This window comes from Falco biarmicus, chromosome 11, assembly GCF_023638135.1.
Source record: "Falco biarmicus isolate bFalBia1 chromosome 11, bFalBia1.pri, whole genome shotgun sequence".
In the NCBI taxonomy this organism is placed as follows: Eukaryota; Metazoa; Chordata; class Aves; order Falconiformes; family Falconidae; genus Falco; species Falco biarmicus.
The window spans coordinates 17,748,660-17,774,341 of NC_079298.1; the positions used below are offsets into that span (position 1 = coordinate 17,748,660).

At 37.2% G+C, this 25,682-nt stretch overlaps 1 protein-coding gene across 16 annotated transcripts in view; it reads left to right on the plus strand.

Annotated features, from left to right (window-relative positions):
* ADGRL2 (adhesion G protein-coupled receptor L2) overlaps positions 1 to 25,682 on the plus strand; it is a 394,007-nt gene that overhangs the window by 325,061 nt on the left and 43,264 nt on the right. For all 16 annotated transcript variants that reach the window (XM_056355276.1, XM_056355277.1, XM_056355287.1 and 13 more), the window contains 2 exons: positions 17,973 to 18,082; positions 23,719 to 24,519. In XM_056355276.1, the coding sequence (XP_056211251.1) occupies positions 17,973 to 18,082; positions 23,719 to 24,519 (911 nt within the window). The remainder of the gene's footprint in view (positions 1 to 17,972; positions 18,083 to 23,718; positions 24,520 to 25,682) is intronic.

Genomic DNA, 25,682 nt, shown 5'->3' on the forward strand with positions numbered 1-25,682 from the left:
ACATCCCAATTATTCCAGAATAAAGTCTTTCAGATGTATTTAGATTCCATGTCAACTTCAGACTGGCACGGTTAAAATTAAAGCTTTGAAGAAAGAGCCTAGACCTTTAGAAAATCTGTCTCCCCTTTCACAGTTCTCTGATAATTAACCCTGGTATTTGCATACAGTCAAGTCTGAGAGATCCTACCATGCGTATAGATACTACCTTGAGTATAGAAATAAGCTTATTTCTAGAATATTTGGTGAAGGAGTGCTGTGTGTGGCAGAGGACCCATGTTTCAGGCAGTTAGATCTTAAAATAGCCGCTCCTTGGTGCTCCGCTGTCCTTTAGCGGGGACAAATCTCCTCTGTTTCCTCTTTGTTTAAAAAGAAATTAAACGAACAGGAAGCAGAAGATGCAAAGGAGCCTGAGGACATTGCTCTGGTAGTTGCGCTCTTATAAAGTGTGTTTGTTTGGCTGTAGCCAGAAACTGTCACAAGACTTTGAAGTTGATAAGGCTGACTAGTACTACTTTTTACAGGTATAGCAGATGTTTGAAAATTAACATGATAAAATTTACTTATGACCTAGTCTTAAGTCCACGTCCATTGTAAGCAGATTGCAGGTGGATTGTGTAAGTTATATTCAAACCACCTGTGTGTTTATAAGGACTTTCTGCTTCCAGTGTCAACTTCAAAGCCCTGCTCTGCAACTGCAGTTTTTGTTAGGACGGGCACCAGGGGTTACATAGATACCACGTAGTCTTTGGACTTCTGTTTTATTACCTTAAAATAATAACACATATTTATAGGTACTTGTAAATACATACTTAAAATACATTTCAAACACAAAGGCATGTTGTGTATGTAATTTTATAGTGGAACAATAAGGTGGCAGGATGCATTTTTGCATGGTGGGACCTTTCTCTTCTGAATAAAAATAGGGTTTTTTTAGTAGGAATCATTTTGCCTAGACCTAAGCTTTTTCTTCAGGAAAAGTTCCGGATTATTTTAAAAAGTAGACACCATAACTATCTTTGTGTTTTCAGTACAGTACAATTAGATGGATTTTTTTGCCTGTGTATTTAAATAAATACTTGGGTAGTATGGCAGATAATAATTTTAAATAACCTAATTCTAAATCTTGAGAAACCCTATATTAAAAAAAAAGTCAGGTCCATTCCAATCTATACGCATTATTTCTTGAGTAATGTACAGTTAGAGCTGTTGGTGGGGTTTAAAGAAAATTAACATTTTGCATTTAAAGAAAATACAGCCTATTAACTCGGAATCTATGGAATCATTTACTTAGACACAAAATTCAAGCATTTATTGTTGACAGCCAAAGTAATGTTAACTTCAGAGAGGAAATACCATTTCCCTCCTAATAAAGGCTGAAATTCCTTGAACTTTTAGATTGGAACTTCTGATCTGTGTTCTGATACTGAGAACATAGTTGTAATCATAAAAAAGAGGAAAAATTCAAAATGTCTGATACTGCAGTCTTTGCCAACCATGCAAACATCCACATTAAAAAGTATAATCTTACAGCTGGTCGGTTAATTTTTGATCTGCAACAGAAAGGAGGTTACATCAATCCTGCACTGAAATGGCCTTGAAATTCAATTTTCATTTACAATTTATACTGTAATTGTAGCTTTATCTTTACATCTTTACCTAAACATATTTAATCAGTACAGTTTGCTTTTTAAATATGCACAAACAAAGCAAAACTCATTATATTATGTAAGCATAAATAGAAAAATCTGTTAGGTATAATAGATGAACTTAGGGAGCTAATTTTTTTAAATACCCTTCCCTTTTAAAGCATTGCTGCAGAAAAGGAAAAGTATTAAAAGAGGAATAAATCTTCAGCAGTGAGTGTTTTTTTCTGTTGCACATATCCTGTCCTATCTATAGCACATGCAACACATGTACCTTCAATTACCGTGTCCATCATGACACCAGTGAAGAGTTCATGCCTGGTTTTTTGTTACCATGAGCATTTCTCACGTGGTAATACTCTTAACCTGTTACGTCCATCATCCCTCTGCAAGACAGCTGTGCTTAAATGGAGGGTCTTCAAAATGTAAGCAAAGTGCCTCCTGCCTCACAGAGCGATCAAGGGAAAATGAAGGAAGCAGCATACCCATTCCTTCTCCTGAGATTCTATTTTTTTCTTAATCCTTCCCAACGGGAGAGTGGGAGAATGGAGACGTTCATTCTTTTCCACCTATTCACATGTCCAAGAAATATGTCATTTTGAAAGATCCCATATATAAATGACAGTGAGGCTTTTTTGAAAGAAAACAAAATGAGTTCTCCTCTGAAGATGACACATCTCTCAAGCCCTCTGTCTTGTTCCTGCTTGTCAGGTCTGCCGAGGAACCACTGTCGTGCCGTATTAGTGTCCTTTCAAGAGAAAACAAGTTTGGTCTGTTCCATAATGTGAGTGGATAAAGAAAATCTTCCACTGGACTCCAGGCTTGGATGGATAGGGGGTAAATCTCCTGTAACTGATTAATGTCACATCAGAGTGAAAAGGTCTAGCCAAAAGCAAAGTTTGTTTGGGGTGTCCTTGCTGGTAGAAGGCAAACCCTGCTGTGGGGTCACTGCAGAGCTGAATTGGAGCCTTTGCAAGACTTCCATAAAGAAGCATTCTAGTGCCTCAAAAATAGCTTCCTCAGACAGAGCCCACGGTTGATGCAGTGTTTAAACTCTAGCATGCTTCGGATTTGCATGTCTAACGTGACTTGAAACAGTTTTCACGGGCAGGATTTTATCCTCTGCCACTCACAAATGACTGTGATTGTGGTAATGGCGCACTTCACTTCGAGGGGCTGCCAGGCTTAGTCAAGGGCTCTGCTGACCCCTGCTGCTATTCTTGCTTTTTCCTTTGCTTTTCCTTCTGCAGCCAAAGATTGCCTCCTTTTGCTAAAGATATTATGCAGTGAAAAGTGTCTCAGAATAAAAGATACACCTGGCTTTTTTCTACTTTCTGGTCATTAAGAGTTTGCATATCTGCCCTTTTTGTATCAGAGAAATACTGGTGTTGATGATGGCACGGGCTGATGTGGATAACGTGCGTTCTCGGAATTTATGCACACTGGAATTGCTGTGGTGCTGATGCTGATCTCATGTACGAGGTCGGTCCTTTGCTTTGGCGTGCCAGCAGTTTCTCTGTCAGCCTCCTGACAACTGCCTCACAAAACGTTTACCGTACAAAATTATCAACATTAGATATCTTTCTTTAAGCATCCTGTAAAAATGAAAGCTTCTACTCATCTGAAACAGACATAGGTCTTAGTACAGCAGTCACCCCCATGAGTGTTTTGATGTAGCAGAAGCTTAAAATGCTCTTTATTTTTAAACTAAGCTTTTCACAATACCAGGCCATGACCCAATTGATTTTTTTTTTTCTGTTTTGTTTTGTTTTCTGTGTGTTAGTCACAAGACTTAGTTACGACTCAAATGTAAAGAAAAAAGCAGAAATGCATGTAGCCTGTTTTCATCAACTAGGCAGAATCACAGAGCCTAGAATATTCATGAAGCATACCATAGTCCTTGGCTTTATTACAGAAAAACACAGTAACACCCATGACTGAGAAGCACCTTATCTGGCATTTTGCATTTTCACTATCATTAATTCTTAATATGAAAGTAGTAGGTCTAGTTTACTCATTAAAAATAGGGGTTTTTATTCATGGCGTTGTTCCATCATGGCATTACTTAGTAAATTAAATACAAATCCTTGTATTACGAGACTCTGAGCAGTAAAGTAAGGTGCAATAGCTGTCAGTGGTACTTGATCATCTTTTTGCAGTATGTTCTATTATTGCTTCCTGCAGAAGAGAGTATATCACACACACACAAGCACATAACACGTGTGGTGCTGTAGTCACAGTATTGGACAAGCCACAAAGGAAACAACACAAGGGTCACTGATACAAACTAATGACATATAAAATTTAGATTTAGTTTAAAAAAGATTTGATTCATTATTTTACTAGGGTGTCGCTTGGTATTTTATTTAGTGTTTTCATATCTTTTATTTAAGTCGGGGTTTTTTTCCTTCATTTTTGGCAAAACTACCATCAAATCCTTTTTAAGTCAGTGTGTATCTTATCTGGCAGGATAGTATATACATATTCATCAGTCTTTCCTTGTTGTTCATGTGTGAAAATAAATATAAATAACTATATATATATATACATAAATTCTTAAGTATTATACGCTGTTTCTTGTATATTTGAGCATCATATATCATATAAAATACATGCTTCAGCCTGTGATGTTCTTGGGATTTTTTTGTCTGATTTCTGAAATGGGTTCTATTAGGTGCGCATAGCCTATAGTTAATCATGTATGTTTGGGGTATGCAGTTACCTCTCTTGGTAATTTACTAATGTTTTTAAGAACTTGACTGAGACAACATTGCTTAACCTTCAACACCTTTCAGTTGAATTTTGAGTTCTCTTGGACAAATTTCTATGAATTTTGTATAGTTTTTGGATTTCTAGTCTAGCCAAGATACATTCCTGGTTCAGTTGCACTCAGAACTTTATTATGAAAACCCTCTGATTTCCTTACTTATATTGCTGCACCAAATTTAGTTCGTATAGAATAATACTGTAATAATTGAAGCCTATTAATTCCTCCTACCCCAATATATCCTCTATAATACTTAGCCAATACAGCTACATTATCTGATAAGTTGATTTAGGGCTTTATACATGTGTTCATATAGCCATTTATCTCAACCCTTGCTGAGGAGACCTTTATTAAGCTGTGATGACTGCTGAATATGAAATGTAACCAAGATTATTTTTTTATTCAAATATAATTTAAATATTCATCAAAGAGGAGTTATGCTTGAAACTGACAGAGACTATTACCATCAAAAAATATAATTAACTGCACTGGGTATCATGAAGCAGAGTTAGCCAAATAGCCGAGAGGTCTAATTGCTCTAGAGTCTGAGAAGCAATAGTTTTATTTTATACTGTTGCTGTGGAATTAATAGTGATGTGGTTTCCTATGCAAGGCAATTAAAAGCTGCCTGTTAAGGTTCATTGCACTATAGGAAATCTGTTGAATATCACTTAGTAAACAGAACTGACATGGAAAAGGAACATGAAGACGGGCAGAGCAGGGTATAGATCATAAATTAGGACAGATTAATATGAATTAAATATGTGTAAGTAAATTATGAGTACTTTCTAGTGTTGTAAAGTCAGCAGTAGCGATGAAAGTGAAAAGTTTTCATTAGTAACACAAAGGAAATAGAATTTAAAGATTATTACAGTGAAGCTATTTAATTCAGAAGAAAGGAGTAGAAGAGTAACGTGGGTTTAAAAATTTAAAAGTAGCTACAGACCAGTATAGAAATGAGTAGATCTCATATACTGGAAAATTCCTTCTGCCACAGAATAATCTCCTACTTACAATAAAATGAACCTTCTGACCTTTCTGGCTGAATTAAGCTTTTTAGTTGAATTCAACGAGAAAAAAAATAATATTATTAAATCCCATAGATTCTGCCTATGCCCAGGGTATACAATCTAAAAAGGGGTGGGCATATTCGTGGCATTTTGAAGTCAATGACGTTGCTGAAATGGAGAAGTTTAAGGATCAAAGATACAAGCAATAACAGTATTTTACAGCCTTTCCTTTTTTTCTCTCTAACAATAAAATTGCAATCTAATTGCTTAATAAATGGTCCATGATTACTGAAAGACATAGATAATTTCCCTCATTGCATTTCCCCTCTTTGCATTTTGTTTTCTACATATTGCAGAACAATAATTAGCAAAAATGAATTTTTTTTCTTAGGCCACAAATGAAAGAAATCTTTTGTTTCTTTTTTTTTCTTTTTTCTTTTTTCTTTCATATAATAACTGTGAATGAAAAGAGTTTATGTGTATGTTCTTTAATTTAGTATGGTAGTCAACTTCTATGTTTTTTAAGAAGCAGTCTTAAAAACTAGTGTCATACTACTGGTAAAAAAAATAATCAAAGAATCCAACTAGAATTCCTGTTTTATATAAAGATTGGCTGCCTGTTTCATACATTATTTAACATGCTTACCCTGTTTATATCAGTGACATAAGAGTGCATGCTGCTTTCTCAGAAGAGTACTGTCTTTGCCGCTTCACAGCACAGCGTCTTGTACTCCCAGGCTTGCACATGGTGTTAGCAGATATTTAAAGCACTTCAGTCTAACATTTTATAGGTCATGATGAACTGAGCCTATAAAACAAGCTACTGCAATGAAGTTAATGCAGTCTTAAGAGTGTTACATAGACCAAATACTCAGTATTCAGTATATTTTTAGCCTGCTGTAGACACATCAATGGGGAGGAAGGGTTCTCACCAAGTCAAACCTGTTTTGTAGTACATTTGCAGTGCAGAATCTTTAGTACAAATTTACTGTTGAAAGACATATTTTTCTTCATGTTTTCACTATAATACAGTAACTATCAGAACCCCCGGATTTCAATTTCTTCTAACACACACGTAAACACACAAAGCAGAAAAATAAAAGAAATTAGGTAGCAGAATCATTTCATTGAGCAAGCTGCCCTGACCAGAGTCATACGATTTGAACACTATGGAGGAAGGAGTCTAATCTTACTAGTTGTTAGTGACACCGAGCTGTATAACGTTTCATCTGGCAAGATACATATTTTGCCATTGTATGTGCAATGGCATCTATATTCTTTTCTTAGTAGTAATCAGTGATCTTTAACCTTAGTGCTCGTTGCTTCTCAGATACCTTGCTTCTTGTGATATATAGCTATATGATCCAGCAATTTTGAAATGGATTTAATATACACATTTTTCCAGCACTGTAAAATTGTTGTTTCACCATAACTCAGTTTGTACTCTTCTTCCTCTATTTAATACATTAATTTAGGCTGAGTTGTAAGTGTAACAATAACATAACAGCTCTGAATGCATAATCTTTCCCTGTTTACTGAATTTCTTAACAGCATTGAACTCAACTGTGCTGTTACACTCATGAAGCTGTAGGTGTTTTCTCATCTATGATGTAGTAGGACTGATACTGCCTTCAGTATATTATTCTAGTGCCAGCATCACTGGCGGGTATGAAAAACATAATTTACTTCATATATTTAGCTTTCTTAGATAATTTTGCTGCCTTTGTGACAGAGATACAGCAAAAGAACACCTCCTGGAGTTGCATTTAAAATAGGAGCACTTTGGGTAATGTACTGTGGACAGAACACATATGAGTTAGTGCTCAGTTATCATGAATGCCATCAGCAATGCCTTGTTGCTTTCTTATCAGCCACTTCCTGCTGTCAGCCCAGTGCTTATTTCAATAGAAAAGGATTTGCATCAAATGTAATACAGTATTATGTATGGCTAACATGGGGTTTTTAATTGTGCAGGCACATGAGACTCCTTCAGTGGGAGATAGTTTGATAAAAGGATTAGATCATGAATATTTTTGACACAATTAAAGATTATCTGTGCATTGATGGAGTCAAGCCAGTGAATTTTCTGATGTGCTTTTTACAGCAGTGAATCCGCTTGACTTGGGTAAAAACCAGCTGCAGAATACACAGGATGTTTGCAGATAGAAAAAACAAGCAAACAGAAGCAGCCCCCTAAACTTTGTTGGACTTAAAACTGGAAGTTCCAGAAGTGCACAGATCAAATCAGGAACTTAATCCTTTTAACTCTGAATCACAAAGAAGAAAGTGGGATTGTGCTTTCCAAGTTAGAGCAAAAGGATACTTTTTCAGGGGAAGTCCTATACCTGGAAGCCCTGCAAACTTTCCAGATGATAATTAGATCCAGGCATCACTGTGGGTAATGAATAACAGTGCTTTTGTGACAGGCGTTCCTCTCAGAAGAAAAGAAAGTACTTGTAGCGAGGACTTTCAGACACATTTTAATAGGAAATGACACCACTGTTAGAGAGTTGATTAAAGACCTACCAAGGGACAGCACTTCTGGAAAAAATCAGCAGATGAAATAAGAAAAGTTGTAATTTTATTATTAGTTATCAGTTAAATATGTATAACTTTAAAGCCATGAAATCTGCATTAAAAATTACGAGAAGGAAGACTGTACCATCTTGCTAACAGATTGCACTTTTATAAATCTCATAAAATAACCAAGTTGTCTTTTGCCTCTTGCTCAGCATTTTGCTTTGAGATCTGTTCAGCCATAGAAACCAGTCACTCCGTAGCCCTGTGGAATTGGTAGATACGCAGCAGTGGGCACATGGCCTCTGTTGATGAAAATTATAACCCAAAAAGGGGATATTCCCTGAGGCAAGTTTACAAAAAACAATTTATTCTTTTTCACCCTGTAAAACTCATCTTACATGCAGGATCTCTTGCATTATTACAAACTCTAATCCTCTGAGTGGGTAATTAACGGACCAGAAAAGCCATTTGTGGAAAGGAAGAGCCATAAGGGTGAAAAATATTTCTCCACTGAATGATCTTTAAGGAGTAAATAATTACAAGAGTGAGAGGTTTGGGATGACCAATCTAAATCTGAACATAATTAGGATGAACACAGTTTGAAAATCGAAGCAGTTGGCATGTGCAACAATTCTCATATCAGAAGACTAATTAAATATTTAAAAGCCCAAACCCCCTCACTATTCACAGAAAAATAACCTGCCACAAAAGGGTCTGTAACTTTGCAGATAATTAGGAAGGGTTACAGGGGGAAAAAATCACAGATTGGCTCCAAGGTTCTGCAAGGTCACGTCTTATTATGGTGTATCTTTTATATGGTCTGATAACGTTTCTTGCTAATTTAATCTAAGTAGGGCATCCCATAGCGATTTCCCATTTCCCTTGTTAAAAATGTGATCGTTTTCCTATATGAAAACTGCAATAGGTGAACATTTTTATAAATAATTGCTCCTAATTGATACAGGCTATAATACTTTTAATTATTCAGGGGGAATGCATGTGTAAAAAGTTCAGTTAGGGTTGCCCCAACCACACCCCCCATTTGAAATTGTCTTCATCCTCTCTGTTGTAGAGGGAAAGCAAAGTACCCTATGAAATCATGTTGCCTCAGCAGCCAATTCTGTAAATTAGTAAGTCTTACTTCCCTGTTAAGGCTAAGATACATTTATGTTGCATATGCATTTCTGCAAGCAGAAGAGCTGTGTTAAACTCAGGAGACCCATAGTGAGTCAAGCTGAATTTGCATTGAACTGACCTGGAGGTCCAGGCAAAGCATGAACATTAAAAGTGTACCATGGCTTCTACATTTCAGAAGCTGCAGTAAAAAATCACAACTGTCATTTGAAATACCTTGTTTTGGTAATTAAAGTGGGTGATTTTTTAAACCGTGTTGAAGATCTGTGCAAATTAACGTGAGGGGTAAAGCTACTTATTTTCAGTATTGTAATTCTTCAGGTTACTCATTTAATAATGACTCAGAAGCTATCTTAAGTTACATAACTTTTAACTACATTATGAATATGCTGCATGCCAAGCCATGGATAAAAAAGATTGACAGTGCTGCAAAAAAGGGTTTTTACTCTTATCCTATGCTCTCTAGCTGGGAGTCTCTTCTGCTGCAAGTCTGTTGCAGTGTTATGCCTGAGGATCAGACACTGTGATTTAGGATTTTCACTTGGATTTTCTATACGCTCCACTCTCGCACTGCGCCTCAGAAATAAATGCCCCTTTGTAAAGCTGCGGTATTATTACCAAACCCTGCGTTTCTCCCCTGAAACCTGCTCAACCCACAAGGCATGACACTGCGCTCACGCTCATCCAGTGTGAATAATCTGTGTAAATCACTCAGATGTTATGATGCTGCACTACTAAAGTTTTTGTTAGTAAATAAGCATAGCTGCAGGCTATTTATTTTGTCTAAATGGTGAAACATTTAATTGGATCTTTTTAACTGATTACTTTTCAGCAGTGCGGATCTGCTTGGCTTAGTTGGTGTACGAAGGCATGCGCTGCCTGTAATCCCATGCTGCATTTTGCTTGCAAATACACATGCACATAAATAGTATGATAAAATTATGAATATGACTTTATTTCCATTTCTTCTTCAGGCGAGGTCGCATTAGAAATGTTTTCTCTAAAAAGCACGTCTCTTCTGCTTCGTACTGTTACAAGGTTTGGGTCTGCAAACCTCACTAGGAGATTTTTCCATTTACTACACACACATCGTTGCATCTTTTGGTACCTAGCTTTCCTGTCCTTGCTTTACAGTCATCTCCTCACAGGCTCGGGCAGTTCTAGTAGGCCTTTCATCCATGTGGTAGAAAGTAGCAGGGATAGAAAGAGGGGATTATAAAAGCACTCAAAAATTTACTGTGAGAAGGCAGGAGTTATGTATCCCGCTGGAATCTAAATTTCCTTTTTCTTTCCCCCCCTCCCTATCTTACGTGATGCTTCAGTTTCAGGTTAGTAATAACGCCATAATAATAGCATTTGCACCAATAAACAAAGTACTGGAAGGAGGATCAATGGTAACAAGAAAAAGTACCTCTGACAGCTCAGATGTGAGAAGATTCATCTTTTTAACAGTGACTGCTTTGAACTTGGAGAACACAACACTAAAAGGCAAATGGGTCGTAACTAAATGTATTAAAATTGTAAGAAGAATTCGTAAGCAAGAAATACCCCATTAAATTAGTTTGCCATATAAGTCTGATACACATTCATTGATAGTAAGTCAGACTGGGTAATCCTAAGAAAGGGATTTCCCGTTGTGTTTTCTTGTCTATTTGGAGTTTTCATCCTCAGTGCATACCCCTAGACTCCCACAAGATTACACTGTGTAAAGAAAACACAATTAAATATTATTGCCTATTTATCGGGCAAACGGAAACAAACGCTGTGGTGCACCATCTACAATTAATTATACACTGCTCGGCTTCCTTATGTCATGTTTACTCAGTAATTAGGAAGATTCAACAAACTATCAATATTATGTTTAAAAAGAAAATAGAAACAATTTTCTCAGTTCCCCCCCCCCCCCCCCCAAAAAAAAAAAAAAAAAAGAAATAAAATATTTTTCATCTGAAGCCACCAGGTTTATTGCTGTAGCGGTCATGTTGCCAAGTGCATAGAAAATCCCAAGACTGGGCTGTGAATTTTCAGACCGAGTTCCAGCATGCCTTACTGTTTTAGCAGTCACAGGAAGATCGCCAATATCTAGACACAATTCTTGTGGCCAAATTCTGCTTTCATATGTGCTTATTTATCTCCCATTGTTTTCTTAGATATGAAAACTACCACCACAGCACACTAAATCTGTTTTCCCTTTAAGCTAGGTAAAATTGGTGCTATTTTCTTTTTGCATGCTCATTTCCCCATAATAGTTTTGGGGATTGTAACTTGAAAATATTTTTCAGAAACGCTTACACGAGTAAGCAAAACTGCCAGTGTGGCATCCTGGGTTTTTAAAAGGCCGGTTGCAGGATTGTATGTCTGTCTTCAAGCAAGTGTAGCTGTGTAGGGATGCGTGTGCTCACTCTTCCTGCGTGGGTAGGGCTGTGTTACTGCTGCTGGAGCACTATGAATATTGCAGTGATGGCTGGCCAATGCTGCTCCAAATTAGGGCTTTATAGCAAGGCTGGTTTTTTTAGTAGGTCTTGGTTTTTTTCAGGCTTTGGTTACACCCAGTTTACTTACTCATTAGGTTTCAGTATGTAATAATGTATTTCTTTTGATTTGAATTTGAAACTCCAAATTTAAATACATTCTTTTAAATAATTTTATCTACTGTGGGGTGTGCGTGTGCATAGGTATGTATCTACACACCCCTGAAATAGAATCTCTGTTCTGTGGCTATTTTGTATGTAAGTTTTGTACACACTTTCTAAGACCAAATTAATAAAACATAGCATTTAAGTAATATCTGACATCTTCATACATATGTAACTTTCAGTTTAATAACAGGAGTGGAGGTCTAGTGAATATGCATACAAAAGCAGAAGCACATCTCATGTGGCTGTTGTAGACCATTAGGAATACATATGTAAAGACAGCCATTTACACTGGGTAAAGAGGTACAGGAATTTTTCAATTTAAAACATGCTGTTGTTAAAAGTCAATACACGAAGCATAGCTATCCGACATTCCCATCTCTTTTTACTCAGGCTGCAGCTCACCCAGGGTGATTAAGTAACAAGAAGACCATATGGAGTATGTGGTGTTACAACTCAGAGTTTACGTGCTTCAAGTGGTGTTTAAGCAGGTTGCTGCAGGCAATATGCAGGAACATGTCATCGTGCTAGCTTTTAAGTATTTAATCAATATGCTGAAAGAGAAATATTGTCAGATCTGACTTAAAAGTTTCAAAACATTCCAAGATAGATATTTTTAAATGTATTGACAGTTTTATTTAAAATTAATCTTATTTATTAAGCGTGGCTTTGTATTGTATCTTTTTTTTTTCTTTTTAAAGTGAAATACATGACTGTTTTCTGTGTTTTCCCATTTTACCTTACTTAATGAAACACTTCATTCACGGAAATGCAGCGTTAGGAATACCCCAAATTATTTTGATGGCCCATTTCTGGTTAGACATGAACCCCTACCCTTCTCAAAATAACACGATGTTTCTTTTATGTTACTATCTTTGTCAAAGTTATGTATGCAAAACAAAAGCATTTTGAAGGACAAATTGTAATGTTGACATTATTTTCTACATAGCGTGATTTTGCAAAATACGAGAACCACTTGGAAAGGACCTGTGTGTATCTTCATGTGACGGATGTGACTGAACCATAAAGATGACCTCTTCTCTCAGTCAGCCGGTTTGATCCACATAATGCCAATGCCTTTCCAGAATCTGCTGCTCAGATTCCAGTACTTTACTTTCTGGTCCAGTCATGATACACTGTTTTTCATTTTAATGCTGGAGTATTTGTTCAAGTCCATAGATTTTGCATTTTTAATCTTCCTTAGAACAGTGGTGAATAATGGCCCTTGGCAGGAGATAATGAAATTTTCTTAATTTATATTTTCAAGCAGAAGCTTCAATTGAAAATGGCATCCTATGGCCTGGAGACATAGCTCTAGTGCAAGTTTCAGGGGAGCTGTAATAATAATGCAGTGCCAGCGGTGACGGGGAATGATAGGACAGTGAAGAAGTAATTTAAGAAAGAAAAGAGAATGTACCAAAGCTTTATTGTAGCATATCTAATGATCTGCTGAAGATTCCCAATAGCTTTTGGAGCATGACAGGAGAAACTAATGTAATCTTGCCAAAACAGAAGCCCCTGCTTAATCAGCAGAACAAGATTATTGATTAAAACACCTCACACAATAGATTGCACATGGAATCTCATCTCCATACGTTGCACGTGGAAAAGTGCACTAATGAGCATACGATAATAAAAAACAAGCAAAAACAATTTGTTGGGAATTGTACAAGTCAAGATTAGAGTTGAAATGCAAACAAATTATCATGGCAAGTGCAGCTGTCCTTAAAGCTGAGCACAGACGGAATGGATGCAGCAGGGACACGGCTACGCTGTGAGCAGAAGAAGGTACTTGCTAACAGGCCTGCTGGAGCTGCTTTACTTTCCTTTTTTTCTGTATTCATCTGAAATGTGAAAGGGCCATTCCTCATTTGCACAGTCTTCTTCCTGAGGTGAGAGGAGTTCAGACATTGTACTGTAACTGTTAATTAAACACTCCATTTGATTTTTAGATTAGTCTAAGTGATGCATCTGCATTATGAAAATGTAACCTTTCTTCATTCATACTAAAATACCGAAGAAACTAGTGTTACGAGTACACAATTGCTCCTTGCATTTATGAGAACGGTGATACTTTCTACATTTCCACTTGCAAAACTCCTGCCGCTGCTGGCACAGGAACCTGAACTGCCATTCCTTCAGTGCTACAGTTAGTCTTTTGCTAAATAGGGTTTCAAATTTAATTCATGTATTACCTTTCCTAAATCAACTGTTACTGGGTTTGATTAGAGTTCTTTGCAGATCTGCTTTATTTCCTTGTAAATGACAGTCAGTGTATCATAAATCTTTGTGAATATTGTGAATGACTTAAGTGTGAAGACATTTCTCAGTGTGAGAACATACGAATTATAAGATTGGATATAAAACCTGAGAATCTGAGTATTTTAACATATGCTAGGGAAGTATGCAGTTAAGTAGATTACAGAACACTTAAAAGGTACTTAAAACCTACAGAACACTTAAACACCAGATTACAGACACTGATAAAGTATTTGTGATTTGACTTCTTAAATTTGCAGAAATTAGAGCTGGTTTGTATCATGTTTTCATGGGAACAATTCTAAAAGCATTTGAATAGATGGACCAAACTAATAGTATATTATGTAGAAAAAATAATGTTGGTTAAAATTAATGAAGGACTTGCCAGTTAAGGTTTATGAGGTTTGGATTATATTTTTCCCCCGATGGTGTCTAGGCCAATTTTGCAAATCGCCAGGTACTTCATTTCCACTATAGTCTGGTTTTGGATAATACCATGAAGTGGGTGCACTCAGAAAGGCCTTGCCCCTTACAAAAAAAAGTGAAAATGGATCACAGGATTGAGCTGAAGGCTGTAACAGTGTAATATCCTCTTCTTTGGGCGTAGCGTAAAGGTTTCTCAGAATTAGGAAGCTCTGCTATGGCAGTGATGCAGTTGCTTTAATAATCTGTAGCCATGTAGGATATTCTGCTGTTTAGTGCTATTTTATGGAGAATGGAGTATCTTTTGTCCGATACACCATGAAATTCAGTGCCTCTTATCTTAAAGAAGCTAAACGGAAACCTTTATCTGTTTGTAAAACGGTCTTTGCAGGCAGCAGCAGAACTGTAGGCCAGTAACTAATAGAGAAGTTGCTACCCCTGGTTTTACAGGGGAAAAAACCAATGCAGCAGGCAGAAGACTTTCATTTATTCAGAGAACGAACTGCAGTAGTGTAAATTCCCTGAATTACTTGTCTCAGAACTACTTCTACCAAGTCCACTTACTCTGCATCTCTTCTCTCTAACCCAGGAATTGGGATTGACAGCTGCTGTAGTTGCTGGTGGTGGTTTTTGAAGGTTTCCCTGGAACTGAAATATGACCACTTAACTATGAAACAAATAGTTACCTGAATACTGACTTTTTAAAATGTGAATATTTTAATCAAGCACCTTTAATTTGAAATCTTAAAAGTGCATAAAAATCAGAACCTTATGTGGAAATTAACTCAGATTTTATAAAACACAACCAGCAATGCAGAAAAATCAGTGATTTGAATGTAAAACCTGCAGCTTAAAGCACGAATCCTTCTGTTCCTCTAGTTATCCAAGTAATTGCACTTCTTGGGGAGGTGTTGGTGTGCTTTGTAGCACTGCTGGGTGCTGCAGCAGTGGGCGTAGCTCATTGTTTTGGAATAGGAGTCTCCTTCATTTTGGCAGAAGGTGACCATCTGCACAGCAGGTGAAATCTCGCATGAAGAAATAGTCAGAAATTTTCAGACAGTCACCAACTTCCTGTAAACACCACTCAGTGCCTGAAGTTTGATGCTGGTACTTACTGTACAAAGAAAAAAAATACTGCCTTTTCTTCTGATTTATTATTATGCAACCTTTTGGTACAAACATGAAGCTCTTCGTTTCCTGACTGACGGCAACATTATGAGTCTTTCACTGGAGGAAAATGAAAGGGAAGAAAACAACTTTTTGTATGGAAACAACCGTCCATCTTTTTCATAAGATTTACAAATACTGCTAGTAGAACTTTTTTTCCCACAGCTAAATATGACCTTCATGAGTTTCATTCTCAAGCAATTTCTCCCAATATGTATCCATTTTATTTTGTAACAAATCAATATTTCTCTCTTAATTGCCACTCATTCAAGTGTAAAATGAAATTTTTATACAGCTCAAAGCTGTGGAAACCATTATACTGAATGATGCACTATGCAGTCTTTTTGTAGGAATTATTTTGGCTTCGGTGTAAGTTTTTCATTAAAGAAACAAAAAGAAATTTAAGGAAATTACTTACAAAATCTTAAATCTGAGGTTTTCTCATGCTGATTAGTCTGGCCTGAGATGTGTGGCATAAAAAATCCCATACAGGGTTTAGAACAGAGAGACCTATGAGGTTTTGGGCTGTGTTGCCTTCTGCTTTTACAGCCTCCTCCTACACAACACATGAGAGCAGCACTTTGACCTTGGTGTGAGTACAAAAAAAGGACTGGATTGTGCATTTTCAGTATTACAGATTCAGTACAGTGATTTTCTCTGCAACTTGGGTGCACATCTCATCACTTCAGCACGAGTCTGAAAGCCACTGGATGCATCACACTTGTTCCAGACTGTAATAAACTGCACGAGCTGTTGCAGTGAATGATGGTGTTACTGGGGGTGGCACGGTGTGACCTGTGCGATGGCTGTACAGGGAACCTGCCTGCGCTCTCTGGAAAGTCACTGCCACAAGCAGCACAGAGGTGATAGGTGGATTCCTCACCATCTATCTGTATCCATGGTTGTTCATATATATAGAAATACCTGGCAATTTCCAATTAGTTCTGCAATTATGAGTCTTATGAGGCTAGAAATAAGTAGCTTAAAAAAACAGGGGGGGAGGGGGGGGGGAAGAAAATAATTAACTGATCAAGTCAGAAGAGTTGTTGTTCCTGTGTTTGCTCAGCAAGAGGCACAGCATAATCTGACCAGCTGTATGCTAGTTTGATTAGTATATAAAAAGGAAAGTGATTTATATCAGAGTTCTCCAGATGCACTTGCTCTGCCTTTTATGAGGTAGCATGAATTATTCTTATACCTGTTGACAATGTACAGCTGTGGAAAACCGCTGATACAAGATAGATTATTTTAGCTTGGGATGTGGGGATGTGGTATTCAGGGCGTGTGGGAAGTAGTAGAGTAATAGAGAAGTTGATGTACAGCTGGAGTCAAAGGCTAGACTATTACTTTGGTTCAGACTTCTGTTACTCAGTTTGCTGACAAACAAAACTAACCCCTGAGAAGACCAGCCAAGCTCTCTTTTTCTTTTAGTCACCAAACTCTCTGACCTTCTTTTTTTTTTTTTTCCTTCCGTTTCCTTCTGACTATATTTTCTATATTACATTTTGACCATCTCTTCAGGGTTAGGTGGTTGTTTTTCCACTCTTGAAATTCCAAGCTTTTTTTTCCCTTTTTTTTTTCTTTTTTCTTTTCTCCATCCCCCCCCCCCCGAATAGTAGTCTAAAATATCTTGGTGGTTATTATTATTTTAAAAAAGAAAATCTTCAAAAACCATGACATTCAGTGGACCCTTGTGGTTAGAGGCTTTGTTATCAAATTGTTCTCTGTATCAAAATGCATTGGCTTCCATTGTTAAGCAAATAATATATATGCTTCTGTGTCTTCTCTAAAATACATTTTCATTAATTTTTTTGCATTTCTTCCTTTTAACTTTTTCTTATATACTCAGATGGTCATTCCTTACTTCTTCCTGTAACCTAACAGAGGAAGCTTAGAGTCCATCAATTGCTCCTAAAATAATTGAAATGGAAATGCTAATGCTCTTTGTCTACAGTAACTATTCAACCAAAATAATTTCCGTGAATCACAACAAAAATATCTCTGAGATGTAAAACCATTCAGCAGTATGTCTATCTCTGAAGATGGAAGGAATTGCTCATTTCTGTTACTGTACATTTTTCAAAAGTACATATTTTTTCATTTTGTATCATCATTACATTTTGTTTTGATTTTATTGAACACTAGTATCAAATCAGTATATGCTCGGAACAACTGTCTCTACCAGAGGGAATGAGTAACATCTCCTCCAAACTTAACAGTGAAAAGCCTGAACTAAGATACTGTCTTGAAGTCTTATTTATGGACTTTGATGTAGTATTAATTAACTTCATTGTCGTATGGGTTGGACTGGCCAAGTGTAAAGAGAGTTAGCACTGCATATAGTACTTTAGTATGAACTTGCAGATTCAGTGTAATTTTAAATTAATTGGTTTGCTTTCTTTTCCCATTACAGGTGCAACAACCGAACACAGTGTATAGTAGTTACTGGGTCAGATGTGTTTCCTGATCCTTGTCCTGGAACATACAAATATCTAGAAGTTCAGTATGAATGTGTTCCTTACAGTAAGTATAATCTTTTTATTCTTGTTCACTTCCTCTGGCCCTCACAATTAAAGCTGGAGTGCTGTTACATGGAAAAGAAGCATATGTTTATGGCCCACAGACCCATTATGCATGCAGAGCACTTGCAGACTAGGGCCTCCAATTAGCTTCACGAAGTGTGGAAAGAAGCCATGGTGTGGTGCTGGCCAAGTGTCTGTCTGTGTTCTTAAGTGTTTGGCTTTTAAGGCTACTGTTTTTCCAGAAAACAAACTCAAATTAGCTATTCAGTAGGCCAGATAGAAATTTGTACTTTTGCCCGCTACCAGTTGCTGACAAATTGGCTTGGCTCACAGACTTCGAAAGCAGGAATTGACTTCAATTTTAATCATGATCTACTTGAAAGGCTACCTGCTGTTGTGCTGACTTTGGGTGCGTAGCAAAACCCAGCGCTGACACTCAGAGGCGAATGCCCCAGTTGTGGGACATTGTAAGAGGACTTTGTGCTTCTGGGGCACATTATAAGTGAATGTAGATTCAGAGTAAATAATTCATCAATAAGTTACTGAAAGTTGATTCTTAAAAACAATGGGGAAAAAAGCAAGAAAGAAAGGTTCACTTCTGATGTAAAGAGAAAATATGAACCGTGCCTTGAATCAGCTGCCAAAACAGAATTTTTCACTGAAAACAAAGTAAATACTGAAATCATATTGAGATAGAAAAAAATGAAGTTACAGCTACTTCAGCAGTTTTGTACAATATTCTTTCTAATGCCAGAATTCAGTAGCTTTAGACATACTTCTTATTTCCTTGCAATAATTGATGGTTTTTTTTCATTGACATGTATGCATGTTTAGAAAAGTTCTGCAGATTCAACAATTTTAACTGGTTTTGCTTTCTTGTAAGGTCATTCTTTGCAGTGACTTCTCCCTCGTCCTGTAACTCAACAGAGAAATAGCTGTGTTTGCAATGGAATTTGAGCAGTGCACTGATCATTCCCTTAAGTTATTATTAAGCGTGAATTTCTTGATCTGCAGTAATCCTTAACCAAAGTCACATTTTCTGTTGATACAGGAAACAGGCCAAGTCTGAGATGCAAAAACACTGTGGTGACAGTATATATCCAAAAAGGAAGGAAATGAGTTCTGGCATAAGCAAAGCTATGTCAAAACTGTCCATACTGTTTCCTGCACAATTTTAAAATTTAGACTTCTTACACCGAAAAAATAATACTCTGTACTGTTTCACCACATTGAACCTTCACTGTTGTTAAAGGCCAAACACAGATCATCTTTTTTCTTCATTTCTGCTGTGTCACTGTGAAATGGTTGCTTGCTGATTTTTTATTTTTTTTCTGTACCATTTGTAGGATTGGAAGCCTACTGCATACAGTGATCCCTAGTACCATTCCTCCTGTGTGTAGTATCGGTGGCTTGTTGTAACTGTTCTTCTCGTGCCACTTTTGAGGAGTGATGATGTCTTACTCCAATCTAACCAAAGTTTTGTTCCACAAAAATCACTTTTGCTTTAGCGCTATTTTCATTCCCAAATTCTCTGAAAGGGGACAGTGCATCTGATTCCAAACCATGAGGTCAGTCAAATGGCAAGAGGTTACGTTTCCAGTTCCAGTAGGCTAGCTCATAGAGAAAAAGTGTAATGTGAATAATGTTCAAACACAACTTTTTATGCTGTTTTAGGAAGAGAAGTGTGGATATGTTCTACTGATTGGGTATTGCTATCTACAGGAATCTTTTCTTTTCCAGTTTTCAGAAGTATAGTGCCACACCGCGGCCTACCCTGTGCTCTAACATGTAGTTATTCTACTTCTAAAATGTTTATTTTTGTTTACTGTCAATTGCATTGGCCTACCATTTGTAATTCTGTGTCTATCATAACCCAGGATTCTGGATACTTCTTGCTTTTCAAAGTCTGTAAGTTTTGGAGTTCGTCAACTGCAGCATTTACAGTGGTGACACTATGCCCAATTCCAGGACTGTAGGAGGCAACACCTGTCATTACCAGCAGTCATTAAAAAGGTTGCTAGTTACTAAAATCAGTTTTGAAGTTTGATTTCAAACCACATTGTGCTTCAGTAGCAGTTTTGACTGTTGACCGTCTTTCTTCCCTGTCCCACAAAGCCTATCCTGGTATTTTTCCAAGTTTCTTTGACAGAAACTCCAGTTATCAAGTCTAATTTTTTCCTCCCTTACTTGTTCCAGTGCTCCATATCTAAACGTACAGAATGGCTGAAATCATTAGGTTTACAAATAGCAGCTGTCCCAGCATAAGAGACTTATTAGGAAGGTGGATAGGCTTTTGTGGGTCTAGGAAGGAAGGTTTTTAGTGATCACAGCACTTCAAACGAAGATTGAGTTCTGGTTCTTACTTTTCCTGAACTTCATTCAGTTACTGCAAGAATGCAAAATTTACTGTGTTGCACTGTGGCACCTTTCAGTCCACGAGAGATTACAAATAGCAATTGTACAGGTTTTGTGGTAAAACTTGGAAGTTCTTACACACTGGAGTTGGTGTCACCCTTGTACAAAATGCAGTTTATGAGCTCCTCTTATGGCTTGCTGGCCTCCAGAAATACATAGCTGCTTTGTTGATCATACATATTAATTGACCTTTCTCTGGGTTCCCTATTCATCGCCCTCATAAGAAATTATTTAATAAAAAAGCTTCCTTTTTTGCATCTGAAAGTGTAGACAAAAAATATCTATTGAGATACTCAGTTGGATCTCCAACAAAACTAAAATTCTAGACAAATTTGATAGGCATTGCTTTGTCCTAAAATAACAGTGTTATTAAGTTACAAAGAAATTGAGAGTACCATACTTGACATTTCTCTCAATTACGCTGCACAATGTATGTTGACACTTCGACTGAATAACAGAAGTCAGCCCTTTCATAAAGAAGAACATCAAAAGTACCATTTTGTACATCTGTGCATTTTTATTTTAAGCCTTTTTTGGACTCAGGAATTCAGTAGAAAACATTTTAAAGTGTTTTATTCTCTCTTTGTCTGCATTGATTGGACTTTGCAGCATTTGTTTATTTCAATAAGCCCATCTGTCCCTGAAAAATGTACAGCTGTACACCAATGCAGGCAAAGCAGACATGCCAGTAATGATCTGAGTTATCCCTATCTTTTTCCTCCTCTCCTGTTATTAATTCTAAGCAGGTACATTATCAATATTGCTCTTTGGCAAGGAATAAACTCATGCATAAAAGTTCACAAACAGAATCATCTGAAAGTCATTAACACTGATTGTGGAACCCAGGAATTCACCTCAGAATACATCTTCTGTTTACTTGGATAACTCAAGAATTACAAATTGCAGAAAAACAAGTATTATACCTAAAGATGTATAAATGAACAAAGGCTAGGAGAACTACTGCTCATTTTGAGGCTATTAACCGCCTCCCACTCCCCCATAAAGTTTTGGAATTGTTCCCTGAAGAAACACTAGATCAGCTCAGCCAATACCATTCTCTCAAAATAATCATATGTAATTTTGTTAAATGAAACTGAAAATCCAAAACTTTATAGGAAACATACAAATACATTCTTCAGGATAATACTGTAATACTGAAACTGTAATAGCTGTGCAAATAGTTTTGATACACTTCCTTGGTATCAGCAGCTACTGTTACACAGATCGGTACATCTGTCATTTTCCAGGTCATTTTATGTAACTAAGGGAGCATACTTCAAAGGCTACTGAGTATATGAAATAGATTTTATTGCGAATAATTATTGGAAAGCTATTTACTAGCTGGACTTCAGCTATATGTCTTCCTGTAACATGTTCCTTAAAACTTCCTTGGGGAAAAATTGCTATAGTAATGTAACTTCGTTAATCAGGTTCGGTTTATATTTTCCATGTACGGTAGTGGGATGGATATTTGTTTTAAACACTTAGTATGACTGTTCTTGCATACTAGCTTGCTGTTTCGGGCTTAATCGATGATGCTGGAGAATATCTGAATGATCTTAATGTTAATTTTTTCTTCTCTTTTCCTCTGGCTTACTGTGCTTTTGCTTCTTTTTTTCTAGATGATTTGCTTATTCCTTCTAGTCTGATTTTACAGTTACAGACTAAGAAGTGGCAAAAGTTCTCAAGAATAACATTCAGGAAAACAAATAAAATAAAGCCTAAGGAGGGCTAAAGGATGCAAGCTGCTTTCTTTACAAGAAAAAAAAAGCAGAGGGGTGGCTGGGGCGAAGATGGGAGAAGGTTTAATAAGCACACATACAAACCTATAAAATTAATATATTGCATTTTGAATTTATAATTATCTAATTAATATGTATATGTGCACTCGCACATATATGATAATGTGTCACTTAAAAACCAACTTGATAGCATTATACTTTGAGAAGAAGAAGAGTATGTATAGCATGCATTAGTAAAGCAATTCATTATTTATTCAGGTTCACTAAGTGAAACTACATGCCAACCTATCTGTATTGCCTCCTTAATCTACTAAAATGATTGATCCATGTTCACTTGTGTAACCGTAGAATCTCTCTCCTGCTAGGTTTTCCTGTTGTCTGTTTCTCTTTATCCAATATAGTGCAGTTCTTATTCTCCCTATATTTAGCGTCTGTTACTAATTTAATCTTTAGATTAATAGTCAATTTATGTTAATCTTCTTTCTTTTTTCCTTGCACTTTTTTATTTTTCTTCCGATGCTTAAAATAGAAGTGGAGCAAAAAGGTAAATAACGTATACAGTCCAAACCCCAGCTCCTTGTTATGTGCCTTATGGATGTTAACCTCTTCCCTTCCCCTCCCCACAACACTCTTATATTATGATAATCAGCAGGATCTCATAAGTACACCTCATAAAGAAGTCGACTGTTTGCAATAAAGTGACTTGGCTGCTTAAAGTAGGTGGCGGGGTATAGTGTCTGAAATACTTGGGCTGGAGGGAAGACTCCCTTGCTTTTTTCTCTCCCTTTCTCTTTGTCTTTCTTTCCCTCTCTTTCTCTCACCCTTGGGTAATTTCTTGTTAATCAAGTGTCATCTTGCCTGGCTTCCAGAACCCTCTCCATAGCATGCCATGGTTACAGGGTTTCCTGGTCTGTTTCATTCATTGCTTTGGTTGTGTTTTGTTTTCTCTGCTCCTAATTGCTTTCTCTATATACCTGATGATTTGTTTTGTTCCTTTATTTATAATCGAGGCACCTCCTTTTTCAGCCTCACCACTTCTTAAAGTTCTAAACAAGTCAATGTGATATTTTTTTTTTTGACTGAAATGACCTAGCGCACTGCTGCACACCAGTTAAAAGCTCTGGAGCGTTAATGCGTACTCACTAAAAGTCTTAAGACGAAAATGCAAGAGTAGCTCTACATTTTCAGCTGTCTGTGTATGCCATTGAGCCTTGGTCTGTACTAGTGAAAACAGTTCCCATCCACTCTCCATACTGGTACAGCAAGAACATGGTAACTTTAAGAAAAGTGGATGATAAAGGGTGATAATTGCATTAATTATAACATAAGGTATAATCTAGTGCCAATTAAATTGATTTTTTTTTCTTCCTGACACAGTCATTATGATTTACCTACCTTTTTTTCTTTTTTTTTCCCTTTTTATTATAAGACAATCTTAATTTGACGTAATTCTTGTCTTACTTCTCTCTGTGACTGTTAGTTTTTGTTTGCCCGGGGACGTTGAAAGCAATTGTGGACTCACCGTATTTATATGAAGCTGAACAAAAAGCAGGTGCTTGGTGCAAAGATCCTCTCCAGGCTGCAGATAAAATATACTTCATGCCATGGACTCCATATCGCACCGATACTTTGATAGAATATGCTTCTTTAGAGGACTTCCAAAACGGACGCCAGCAGACAACATATAAACTCCCAAATCGAGTGGATGGTACTGGATTTGTGGTGTATGATGGTGCTGTCTTTTTTAACAAGGAAAGAACTAGGAACATAGTAAAATTCGACTTGAGGACTAGAATTAAGAGCGGAGAGGCCATAATCAATTACGCTAATTACCATGACACCTCTCCATACCGATGGGGAGGAAAGACTGATATTGACTTGGCGGTTGATGAAAATGGCTTATGGGTAATTTATGCTACAGAGCAAAACAACGGCATGATAGTAATTAGCCAGCTGAACCCCTACACCCTGCGTTTCGAAGCCACCTGGGAAACGACATACGACAAGCGGGCAGCATCCAATGCTTTCATGATATGTGGTGTCCTGTATGTAGTGCGGTCAGTGTATCAGGACAATGAGAGTGAGACCGGTAAGAACGCCATCGATTACATCTACAACACCAGGTTAAGCAGAGGCGAGCACGTGGACATTCCTTTCCCCAACCAGTACCAGTACATCGCTGCAGTGGATTACAACCCCAGAGACAACCAGCTGTATGTGTGGAATAACAACTTCATTCTGCGATATTCTTTGGAGTTTGGCCCACCTGATCCTGCCCAAGGTAAGAATTTGTTTTTTCTCATTTTTAATCTTTTTGTACTTCCATTCAGATAGCTATGTTATGATATCTTCGGTCCTAGATTTAGCTCTTGGCAGAAAGGTGAGGAGGGGTTCTTTGTGCCATGCTCAGCAGCACAGCGTTACAGTGATGCAAGGCAAATTTGCAGAACCTTTGAAGAGAGATACGATTATTTTATTTGGTTTACAGGCTTGTGCTTTTTTGTTTGGTTTTTTTGTTTTAATACAGGCATGCAGCTTTTCTGTGTTTGAGAATGAGATGGGGAATTGTCTATTCACTTTACACCATTAGTCAGTTTGACTTCTGTAGCTAAACTAAGTTTGAGTTCATTCACACTAAGCCAGAAGCCTGTTCCCATCCGTTCAGTGTTACCTGACTTCTGAATTGATTACAACATATATGTAGACCTTTTAACTTCTTGCCACCAGCAGCTGAGAGCATTGTCTGCTGGGAGGTCCCAGAGGAGATCTGTGGGGTTAATGTGCAATACCAAGCATAAGTTTTTTCCCACAGCCCTATTTTCATGGTTCCTAATGCCAGGATAGACAATTCAATTATTATTCCATTGGTTATTATATATTATTCAAATGATTATTCAACACCTTTTTAGCAGGTTTCTCAATAAGTCCATTACAATTGCAATTCAGCTCACTTTAAGTTTGGAACAAGTACCTAAAAGGAAAGACACTGAAAAAAGAGGAAAGAAAAACGGAGGTCTTTAGGTCTCAGAAATCCCTAAAAATTATATGAACAGGCACAGCCACATAGTAACATCTGCAGAGAGTAAATACCAAGAGCAGTGCTCCGTGGCAGAAGATGCTCGCAGGAAGGAACAGAATGTTGATAAGCTGCTTTAGCAATGGAGGTAATACTTCACTTCTCTCACTGGTATGCGTGTTTAGCAGCCATTTTTTTCTACCTCAAAAAAAGTAGTAATAATGGCTTCTCCACATGAAAAGTAGCTATCCTGCTTCGGCAAAGCTGATTCATGCACAGCAGGGCGATCTACATAGTGTGCGCACAGTTATATCAGCGTACACACCGCTTCTCCAGGTACAAAAGTACATAAGATGCAGCAGAATGAGGCAGTTTAGAACCAATACATTAAGGATCTCCAGAGCCAAGTGGCAATCTGTCCAGTCTGT